Genomic DNA, 11,618 nt, shown 5'->3' with positions numbered 1-11,618 from the left:
TTTCCTTATTGGTCATGTCAGGTCATAAATAGGTATTCAAGATTCATCTCAGCTGTGAATTTAATTGTTTTTAACAATACTACTGTTTCATCACTCTTGCAAAGTGCCCTTTGGTTAGTGGATTTCATATACTTTAATGTTTTTAAAACAATTATTGGTAACCAGAAGAAGGAACTTCCATCTTCCAATTAGTAAACAACTTGCAAAGTTGCTCCTGAACTGGTTGGGAGCCCATAAAGAATGACAGTAATGAGACAATTACTATAGAAGATAGATCATTACTGTGCTGCCTTCTGTGTTTTGATCTTTTTAAGGGGCTGATAACAAAGTCCTGTAGGCAGTGCCCTTTCGGCTGCCTTCAAGAAATTAAATTTGTGGAAAAATGTGGCATTTGGGGGCTATACATTTATTTGTTTAAAGTTGCTGTAGCCAAATTTAAACATTGATAGATTTGAAAAAAAGCCCAAGGCTTTCCTTTTCTTTTAATTATTAACAACTTTATTATGATAAAAAAGAAGCTGAAATATGCAAAATAAATAGTTCTTGAATTACCAGTAAATTCATTTTACATGGGCTTTTATGCTTTTAAAAGTTGTCAGAAATTCTCTTGGACCTGAAAATTAAATCATAAAGCAATTAAGTACTTAAGACAAAAACTGCAGAAAATAGAAAAAAACAAACAAACCCACAGCTACTGCACTGTCAAAAGTCACCAAGTCTTTTTCTTAAATGGTCTGTAGAAGCTTATTCCATTTATTATGTGTAAGTGGATTTAGATGCCTAAGCGTGATCCTACTACATTTTCTCATATTTAATCCACACCTTTCTCCCCTGGGAAAGACTGGGGTCTCATCATATTATATGCGATGAAAAAGAATCCCCACAGGTCCAGAAATTTGGTGGGCAAGGAGGGGAAGAGAAAGTGGTGGCAGCGTTAATTGCTGTATTAACGTTGCCACTGTTCCTTGCCCACAAATTTCTGGATTTGTGGGAATTCCCTCTCTTCTTCCACACCAGATCAGGCTGGTACATGGTGTTGGTCCATGACCAGACCCAACATTGCCTCAAACCTGACAGTTGTGTCTAATCTCATGCACTGACTCTGGAGCCATGTACTGGAGTTGGACCCAGCATGCTGAGCCAATTTATGTGCGCCAGCTCTGGGGCCATGTGCCAGGTTGGACTGGTGCACTGACTTCAGGACTATACAGTGGCTCTGAGGTTAGATCATGACTCTAAACCCAGTGTACAGTCCCAGACTTGGTTCACTGAGTCGGACCCAGCACATGGCTCTGGTGCCAGTATGTGGGGTCAGACTTGACACTGGCCCAGTCTGTGGGCCCCATCCAGTGCATGTGGCTGGCAGAAAGCTTGGGAGTGGGCTTAGCTCCCTTGCTACTGCCACTCACTTACCTCAACTGAAGGCTTTTTTCTTTTTTTTTTTCCCCTCCTTCAGACTCCCCTGAAAAACCAAGCCGTGTACTACACATGGGGCATGCTGTATGTGAGAAAATACAGTATTTTATCTTACTCATGTGGGGGGGTCTTCCTCTTCCTTGCTTAATGATTCAGTCTTAAGGTTAGATAATTGTATGTTATAAAAATAGATGCATTAATGGATTTTCAAGGACTTAACCAGGGTAGACTGGGATTATACTTGGGTGCTTAAGCCTTAGATGTCCAATACAACCAAATCTGGCCCTTTGTGCATAAATTGAAGTCCGTTAAATCCCCATCTGGATGTTCTCTTTCAGGTAGTCTTAGTTTGTTGCAACTTAAGTGGTATATGTAGACACAGTTCGTGAAGTAGCAAAGAACTTGTTTACATAGGAAAGTTAGTATGTTGTAAGTTAGGGTGTGAATTCACAGTGGAGTCAACCTCCCTTTTGTGGATACCCCATATGCACTAAGACTTATCTTTGTACATAGTGGTTAGTTCATTTTGGAATGCTATGAAAATGCAAGAATGTCCACATGGTGAATCAGGGTATGAATTGACGGCATGCTAGCTTATTGTGTCTTAACTTCCCAGAGCATGCTGTCCTGACTAAGAACATCTTCATAGTGGCTTAATATAGGCATGCATATTAACACCGTACTTTAAACTGATTGCCTTACTTTATTAAGAAAAGCCTTAAAAATTTTTGGCCACCCTGGTGGGTAGGTAGTACAGTCATGCAAACAACAAGGATCTGATATTTCTCTACCCTCTGCACTCAGTCCCCCATGCCATTCCACTTTTGTTTCCCTCAGAGTGGCAGGATCTTTAGGATAGCTTTGAATTTCAGATGCTTAACAACCCAGGCTCTGTCATCATTTCCAAATAGTAGGCAACCTTCAATCCTCTGGATCCTGGTGTACATGTAAGAGGTCTAGTCTGATGCTTCATGAATCTGTTTGTGGTTGAAAAGCCCAAATCAAGAGCAACACAGCTTGTTACAAATTTCACAAATCTGTATGCTGTTTGAATTGGAGTCCAAGTTTACAGCACACTGCTTTCTTTTTTCTCATTTTGCTTCCATTCTCTGGATCAAAGCCACTTCATATTGAGATGCACCCAATGCTAGATGTTCCCCCAAGATCAGACGGGATTCTGCTCTCTCCTTCCAGCTTTCAAAGTTGACTTGTGCAAAAATTATTATGTTGTTCAATATTTTGGTGCCACTGTAGAGGGCGACCCTGCTTTCTAGAGCCATCTCAAATCTCATTATACAAAACATTCTTGTGGATATGGTCTCTTCCCATTCTGCTAATGTGACCAATCCACCTCAACCTGTTCTTCTTGTTAGTGGTTTCTGAGTGTGTCAGTCTTGCATGCTCCAGTACCTCTGAAAAAGTGGGAAGACTGAACACAGGATCTTACAGAGATCTCTCATGTGGAAGCTGTTCAGTTTCTTGATATACCTACCATATGTATTCTGTGTTTCTGAACCATAAAGCAGGGATGACAGCACACAAGATTTGCATCTTCACCTTAGCTGAGTTTGCTGTTATTCCAGACACATTTCTGTAATAGTCCAAAATTCTTAGCTGTTTTTCCAATTCTTTTAGTCAATTCAGTCTGAAGGTCAAGATTCCCAATGACTGTAGAACTCAAGTAGCAAAAACTGTCAACAACACCAAGAGTGATGTAAGGTATTGGTTCTTCCATCCCTTGGTATATGCTCAGAGTCTTCTTGAGACTAACTGCCATCCTGAAGCTCTTGCATAACTCAGAAAATCTGCCCAAGAGATTCTGCAGGGAAGATTTACTGTGGGCAACCAAAGCTGCATCATCTGCAAACAGGAAATCTCACAGAACCAGCTCTTTCACCTTGGTTTTTGTTCTACACCTTGCAGTTTTGAACAAGCCTCCATCTAGTCTGGTTTGAAGATATGTGCCATCATTGCTGTCCTTCAATGCATGACGACGCAGGAATGAAAAGCAGATGTTAAAAAACACAGAAGCTAAAACACACCCATTTCACCCCATTGTTGATGTCAAAGGCATTTAATTTTTTTGTTTTCATATACTACAGTTGCCTTTATACCTTGATGTAATGCATGAATGATGTTCCTTGTGGCCTTTGCCCTCCCTCTGGTTTTTACACTGTCATTTCCAAATATATTTTGAAATAATGGCCTCAATTTGGGGCAGTGACTTAGCTCAGCACGTCCCTGGGAGGAAATTTGTTTTCTACCTCCTTCATTCTTGTGGCGACTGGAGATCAGAGTAATAAAGACACTTCAGCTTCTGTCGTGCAGTTACAGTTCTCTACGGAGCTATCCAGCAGCCTGAAATACCCAGAGTTTACTGTGATCTGACAAATTTCCACACTCTCTTTTCTGTTGGTCTCTTCCTCCTTTTCCTCATTACATTCTCAACTCATACACACACTGAGGTCTTTGAAGGTGAAGGAGAGTGGTACTAGTAGGAAAGTAACATGGGTTTTGTTTTTATAGTTGCCTTAATTAAAAAGAAAAAAAAGCTCCTTCTTTTCTTATCATTAAACCAGCCCTGTGGCTCTCTATCCTTTCAGGATCATGATACAGGAATGGCAGTGAAGGCCAGAAATTAAGCTAATATATTATTATCAACAAGTTCCCATTCAAATTAAGCCGGGAGTGCCTAAGGATAATGGGCACCATTTTGTTTTTTATTTGGATCACTTTAAATATGGAAACATGGAAAATGTTTAGCATTGCTCTGGGCTGGAATAAAAACCATTAAGGCTAGGGACAGACATTACACATAAGCCAGTTTAAATGATCAGAAACTGGTTTAAACCTGTAACAGAACAGATGTTCAGTGCACATAAACCAGTTTGAAAATGGCTGAAACCAGTTTGAGATAAACCCGGTTTAATGTAGTATCAGACTTAACTGATTTGGGTCAAACCGGTTTATGCAATGTCTGTCCCAGACCCCTTCCTGGTTCAAGTTAAACCAGACTCCCCCAGCACCCAAGATGCTTTGCAAGCCTGGGTGGGGCTCTGCTCTTGCTCCAGCCCAGCTGGGCTGGCCCTGCCTCTCCGCTTCCTGGCTGGAGCTCGGCAGAGACTGCAGGTACAGTGGCATTTGCCTGGTTTCCTCCTGCCCCCCTCCTCTCCCCACTTCTTGCTCAAGCAGGGATTCCGCCCTCCCGTTTGCCTTACACAGACACCTCTCAGCATTAGCTAGCAGACCACATGCTGGCTACAGTCTGTGCTGTGGGAAAGGGGACAAGGGCGGACATGACAGTGTTGGCTTAGGGCTTTTTGGAACTAATCAACAGCTCAGCTGGTAAGTCCCTTTGTTCCTTCCTTGGAAAAAGTCATTTAAGAAGATCTTGAACTAATGAGAGAAGCTTTGCTTTGCTGATGGGCTGATAAATGCTGTGTGACTCCCTGCTGTGTAAGTAAATGCTATGCAACTACCTGCTGGCTCTCAGAGGAGCAGCAAGGGGGGCGGAATCCCTCCCTATTCAGAGCATCCTGTAGGGCCTGGCCATGCCCCCCTCAGCTCAGCATTGTCCAAGGGAAGGGAGAGCATGCTGTAGTGCCCCTCAGCTTCAAGCCTGAGCCACTGCAGGCGTATGTCTGCATTTCTGAAATGAAAAGGGAATGTCTATCCACCTCCAAATCATTTCAAGCTTTGCAGGTTAGACTAACCTGCAAAGATTGAATCAATTCAGGCTCAGGCTTTTTGAATGTCTGTCCCTAGCTTAAGAGCACTGTTAGAATATGGATAAACACAGTTCTACCAATGGGTGACTGATGCCTCCTAATATTGGGGGGATACCAGTGGCTGATTGCTGACTGGGAAGTATGAGGGGTCCCCCAGAGGCTGACCAGTGCCTGGGGGGGAGGGGTCCCCCAGCAGCCAAATGCTGCCACTGGTGGCAAACTCGGAAGTGCTGCTGGCAATTCTCTCAGTGGGGGGCATAGCCAATCTCAGGGGGTGCATGTGCACGTGGTGTGCACTCCTTACATGTTGCCAATAGTTCTACCGCAGTAGTTAGATAGGACGTAACTGCTGGAAAGGTACCAGTCTGGTGTGCCATTTGGGGATCTGATTAGGTCGTATCTATGCTGCGTGACAAAGCTGTATCTTTAACCAAGTAAGGAGAAAACTTGTATTGTAATCACATCATCTGACCTAATTAGTTTATGGTATAAACAGAATTAAACAAACGAGAAAAAATCTTTTCTGCTTTGCATTAGTGGGCCTGCAATAGAGTTGTAGTTGGTTTTGAGAGGCCTCAAGGAAACACATATACAGGCCCTACCCTCCTGAAGAACTGAATATTGAATACGTGCAAGCATGAAAAAAGAATGAACCTCACCTTGAGAACTGCATCGCCCAGGGCAGGGACATTCTGCAGAACAAAGACTAGAGAAGTGGAGTCCAAGTAGATCACAGGCTCTCTATAAATCTGCGGTGTGATGTAGCTGCACAAAAGATGAATGTAGTTCTGAGGTGCATCAGTAGAAGTGGTAGGTGAAAGACATGGGAGGTGATAGTGCCTCTTTACTCAGCACTGATTAGGCCTTATCTGGATACTGCGTGCAGTTCTGGGCTCCACATTTTAAAAAGGACGTGGAGAAGTTAGAGAAGGTCCAGAGGTGGGCAACTCAGCTGGTTGGAAGGCAAGTCACATGGGGAGAGAATGAAGGAACTAGGCATGTTCTGCTGGCAGAAAAGGTGTTTAAGAGGGGATACGACAGCAGTCTTCAAATACTGGAAGGGCTGCCATAAAGAAGAGAAAAAGCATCTTTTCTCTCCTTCTGCTGGAGAGGAGGATGCAGACCAATGGCTTGAAGTTGCAGCAAAGTAAGTTTAGATTGGATTTGTGGAAAAACTTCTTCACTGTTAGAGTAGTGAGGGAGTGGAACAGACTGCCTAGGGAAGCAGTGGACTCTCCATCACTGGAGGTGTTCAAGAAGAGGCTGGACAGCTACTGGTCAGGGCTGATCCAGGCATAGCTCTGCCTGTATTCTACTATGGAGATTTCCCATGCTTCTAGGGTTTGCTGGTCCCCATCCTCCTTCCCTTTCTGCTACATGCGTCAGGGTGTTTTTCAGCCTCCCTCAGGGGCACTGGGTGTTGGCCGCAGCCAAGGCTGGGTTCTTTGACTGGGGTTTGCCAGTGCTCCTGCTGGGACCAAAGCTGGAAGTTCCTGCTCAGGGTCAGATGAATTGCCATACTTGGGGTCAGGAATGAATTTTATCCCCTGGTCAGATTGGTATGGACAGTGGGGATCTTATCCTTTATCTAGTAGGGAATGTGGCCCTCTACCTGGAGTTTCTTGAGCATATATGATGCACGCATTTTTGCACAGAGATAACTACAGCGTGTCAAAAAAAAAAAAAAAAGGGAAAAAAAAGATACATTTCATTGGCTGCCATGGTTCCCCTGCTTTACTTGTGGCAAGTTAGGGCTGACTGTAGACTTATGTAGAGTTTAGGTTATGGGTTGTACAGGATGGTTTGGATAGGGATGATCCTGCCTCAGGCAGAGGCTTGAACTAGATGACCTCTGAAGGTCTCTTCCAGACTTCTCTATGATTCTACAAATACAAACTTAAGTTTGATGCATACAATTTTGCACAAGACTTAACTCCAGGGTGTCAAAAAAAGATACATACACGCACAATATTCTGCTTGCTGCTGTGCTGCCTGGAAGCCCCTGTGGATGTCCCCAGTGCAGGCGGTGGTCCGCAATCTAAGTTAGGCCTCTTGCTGTCTATGAAAAGAGGAAGCGAGTGTCTCTCCCTTCCCAATAGCCTGCTGCTGTACTCACTCGTGTTTCTGAGGCCACCCCCTCTAGGTTAGGTGTGTGGATAGCCAGGGCGACAGCCTTTCTCAGCCTGGCACAAGGTCAAGGCCCGAAGGAGAGGCTCTGAGCCCCGACCCTAAGGCGGTAGCTGTGGCGCAGCGGGGCGTTTCACCTGCCTGCGCGGAGCCAGGGAGAACCGGCCGCCGGCCGGCGCCTCCTGCCGCCCCGGAGCGCTGCCTGATGCACGAAGCGGAGCGGGGTTTGCTCCGACCCCTGCGCCGGGGCCGCCTCGCCCCGCCCGGCTCCCGGGGGCGGCAGGAGGCGCCTGGCGCCCGCCGCGGGCTCCCCCTCCCGTCTCCTCCCCCGCCCGGGGCGGCTGCGGCTCGCCTCATCCGCCGCTCTCCCCCCGGAGCCGGAGGCCGCGCTGCCTCCACCCACCCTGGGCCGTAAACAGCTCCCCCCGCCGCTGCGCTGCGCTGCACTGCACTACCCTGCACTGCCTCCCGCCCGCCCTCCCCGGAGAGGCAGCAGCCGCCGAGCCGAGCAGGAGCCGGCGCCGCTCTCCGGCCCCGCCGCCCGCACCTGCCCGGCCCGGCCCGGCGGAGCAGGAGGCGGCGGCGCCCCGCGGGCGGGAGAGCGGGCGATGGGGGCCGGCGGCGGCTGAGCGGGCGGCGGCGCCCCGCGCCCGAGCGCAACTTCCCGCGCGGCCCGGAGGCGGGAGCGGAGGCAGAGCGGGGGATGCTCCGCCCGCCCGCGCCCGCGCCCGCGCCCGCCCCGTGAGCGCCGCCGCTGCCGCTGCAGGATGCCGCCGGGCGCGGGCGGCGCGGGGGGCCGCTCGCTCAGCCCCGCCGCCCTGTCCCGCAGCCTGTCCCGCCTGCGCGAGTACCGCACCCGCTCCCGCATCATGCTCTCGCTCGGCGTCTCGCAGATGGTGCTCGGCTGCCTCATCGTGGCCGTCAGCTTCGCCGCCCTGGCGCTCACCACCTCGGCCCGCGTCCGCCACTCCTGCCCGTTCTGGGCCGGCTTCTCGGTGAGTGAGGGAGGGTGCCCGGCGGGCCCTTGGCAGGAGCGGAGCGCCCTCGGGCGAAGGAGCAGGCACGGGCTGCGCACCCCCGTGCGGTGCGGCAGGAGGCGCTTGCCTCCGTCCCCGGGCTGGCTCCTCTGCGGAGCCGCCCCCAGCCTTTAGGGTGCCCCTGGGGCAGCTGCTTCCCCAACCCCCTCTGGGGAGGCGATGACCCTCAGTGCCAGGGCTGGCACAAGTCTGCACTGCCCCCAGCTGCTGTGCGTCTCGCTGTTCAGACCTGCTGGAAGGGGCCGGGAGGGCGGGGGAGTCTGAGAAGAACTTCTTGTCAAGGGGGAAGCAGGCTCTCGCCAAAGCTCTGCTGCTGTATTTTGGAACAAGAGGACTCGGGGTTTTGTTTTTAAACAGCAGGTTTTCTGTCTTGAAGTGCAGCAGTAATGGCATTTCTCCCTTTCCTCCTTCATCCTCTCAATCCCCCCCACCCTTTCTCCTGGGTTGCATGGATTCAGGTTAGAGATGATGTGCTGTGGGGCCATCCAAAGGTCTGGTTTTGTATTGAGATAAAAAAGGGAAGCTTCAAGTTCTGTTTAAACACCTCGTGCAAGAAACTGATTGATGAATTAACTGAAACCCCTGACTAAACGTTTAGTGTTGGTTAGATATTGCACAGCTTCCCTGTTATTCCTGTTGTCAAAAGGTTCAGTTTGTATACAACTCCTCTGGGATCATTTGACTTCTAACCTAAAGAACTCTGGTCTTCAGAGCTCACTGGATCCATATTTATTTGCTGCTGTTTCTCAAGGTCTTGGCACAGGTTTATGCTTGACTGCAAACATAACTACCAGACAGGTTGTGCTGGAGGTAATAAAATGAGATTAGAACAGCAGGAACAGATTTTAATGTACACACTCAAGACACAAACCCTCGCAGTTGCAGAAAGCATCTACACTGCTCCATTGAGGAATGTAAACTACTTTTGCCCTTGCATTGCTGTTGCTTTGCTGAGTGTATCTGTTTTAGGGAAGTTCACCAAAACATAATGCTAACAAAAGAGAAGCCTACAGATCTCTGAAGTAGATAAGATCTAAGAAAGTGATTCATTCATCCTAAATATTTAGTTCATAATATTTTATGCAAGGAGGTGTCTACACGTGATTTCTGCTGACTATGTTTCTTTTTCCTTATGTTGTACCATACTAGGATTTAAAAAAAATAGTTGATTCTTTTTTGGGGTGGGGTCTGGGTTGATGGCCTCCATCTGCACTGATTATCTGCACTTCTAATATTAAAACATGTCTGTGGAAGTTCTTTTTAATAAAGAGCAAAGTAGGAACAGTGAATCGGTGAAGGGCACTAAGATTACTAAGCAGCCCCTGTAAGGTACTGGCAAGAACCTTTATTTAGTTTTACAAGATTATGCATTTCAAGAGTGGTGTTCTATCCCCTCATCTCCCCCCAAAAATACTTTTCAGTCTACCAGAGTGTCTCTAACCTTATTTGTCCAAAAAACAAAGTGGTATTTAGTTGACTTGCGGTCCAGTCATTCTAAATATCTAATAGGAGGGGCACATTTTCAAAAATCATTGCTGATCATGTTTATACCCAACACAAATTATTTAGCTCATGTGGTTTGTTTTTGTTTTTGAAGTCAGTCTAGAATAGACCCTTGGCAAGGCAGGAAAAGCTCTGCGTTCTACAGCACTTTAAAGACTTTTCTGAAATTTTTTTTTAGCATAGTTTAGTATCTAAGCCTGTAGTTTAAAAAAATATATGTCATTTTGTAATGTCACTATGGTTCTGTAATGAGCACATGGCTGAATTCACAATTGAATCTAAAACTATAATATTGCAAGCAGTGGAAGTGTGACCATTCATAATGATGAGATATTAATTTCAAATCTGAAATCTGACTACTTACATACTAATATGCTGTTAAGACAAGACAGCTGTAGCAGGTTTGGGTACTTAGCCTGACAAACTAAGGAGACACAGGCTGGATGGTTGTGCATTCAAGCAAATAACACCTTCCAAATAATGTAATTTGTAATTACAGAGTCTTGTCTTTTGTATAGCGTTAAGGTACCATTTCAAATAATACAAAGTTTAGACAGCTAATACAAAATAAGTCTCAAGTGTAGAATATATTTGAAAAAAATCTCTTCCTTTGTATTCTTCACGAAACACAAGAATTGCCTTGAGTATTTGTCAGTCTAAAAACATCTATGGGCGGGCAGTAGCCTAGTCATGGGTACCTTGTACTGGCTTACCAGAAAATTTGAATATTTGAATGCTTCTGCATCTTATCTTTGACAGATGCTTCTAAGACAGGCATCTTGTTCCACATTTTCCCTAGTCTGAAATTGCTGTGGATGCTAACAGTGCCTTAATATACAAGTATACTGTTATCTCATGTCATGAATGACTGGTGCCTCCTGTGACTGGGGAGCCACCATGGTGGCGAGCGGCAAGCAGGGACCATCCTCAGCCGCCACCCGTGCTGTTGGTGGTGAGCAGGGACTGCCTTCAGCCGCCACCCTTGGTGGTGGTGGTGGGGTGGCAAATGGGGACCACCCACAGCCTCCACCTGCACTGTCATTGGGGGGGTGGTGAGTGGAGACCACCCACAGCCACTGGCAGCTGTGTCAGCAGCAAAGGGGTGGGGTGGGGTGGGGTGGAGTGGGGGGCAGCAACCACCAGCAGAAGCCAGCAGCAGCTTTGGTGGTGGCCAATCGCAGGGGGCGCACGTGCCCCTTTGTCCCCCCACTATGTTGCCTATGTCTTGTGTGGTTAATAGTATACTGACCTCTCCATGGAAGCCTCTTCACTAACCTTAATGGGGCAGAGACGCTTGTGTGTACAGATGACTGTAAGAGCAACACTGTTGGGAGTCTTTTACTCCTGGTAGGGTCACCCATGGTGGTAAGGTCAAAGGTCAGGTATCAGATGAAGAGCAGTCCAACATAATGTAAAGACGTCAATGGTGGAGCAGGCAGATGAAGAAGGCATGCTTCTCAATGGCTGTAAAGGTGGATGAAGATTGCAGTGAAAGAGTAACCCCACTTGTCTTGGATCTTCTTGGCACTGGACACAGGTTTCTCTTCCACCAAAATCCAGGAGGTTGCTGATGCGCAACGACCTCCTCACAAAACAAGTCACACGCAGGCTTCCCTTACTTGATCCAGCCACAAATACCTGTAGCCTCTTCCTTTCCAACCTTTTACTTGACCTGTGGTAGTGATCATCCTCCACTGTGAGGGATCACTGCTGCTGAGTATACTAGAGCCAAGAATTCTTGCGAGTGATATCTCTTTTCTTGGACCAACTGTATGGCTGGTATAGGCATAGGAAAGCTTCTGGGCAT

At 47.2% G+C, this 11,618-nt stretch overlaps 1 protein-coding gene and 1 long non-coding RNA gene across 4 annotated transcripts in view; one reads left to right on the top strand and one right to left on the bottom strand.

Moving 5' to 3' along the window:
* Window positions 1-578: 578 nt before the first annotated feature.
* Window positions 579-8,250, bottom strand: LOC149852354 (uncharacterized). Its single transcript, XR_016439440.1, has 4 exons — window positions 8,128-8,250; window positions 7,106-7,203; window positions 5,804-5,909; window positions 579-3,394 (listed from the first exon to the last, which is right to left on the bottom strand). It is a non-coding gene; the product is annotated as an uncharacterized LOC149852354 (long non-coding RNA).
* ENTREP2 (endosomal transmembrane epsin interactor 2) overlaps window positions 8,039-11,618 on the top strand; it is a 424,211-nt gene continuing 420,631 nt past the window's right edge. For all 3 annotated transcript variants that reach the window (XM_090029879.1, XM_090029880.1, XM_090029878.1), the window contains exon 1: window positions 8,039-8,266. In XM_090029879.1, coding sequence (XP_089886005.1) covers window positions 8,039-8,266 — 228 coding nt within the window. The remainder of the gene's footprint in view (window positions 8,267-11,618) is intronic.

Source organism: Crocodylus siamensis, chromosome 15, assembly GCF_052110815.1.
Source record: "Crocodylus siamensis isolate JL-2025a chromosome 15, ASM5211081v1, whole genome shotgun sequence".
Taxonomy (NCBI): Eukaryota; Metazoa; Chordata; order Crocodylia; family Crocodylidae; genus Crocodylus; species Crocodylus siamensis.
Note: the sequence above shows the minus strand (reverse complement) of the source record. Positions and strands in the feature narration are given on the sequence as shown.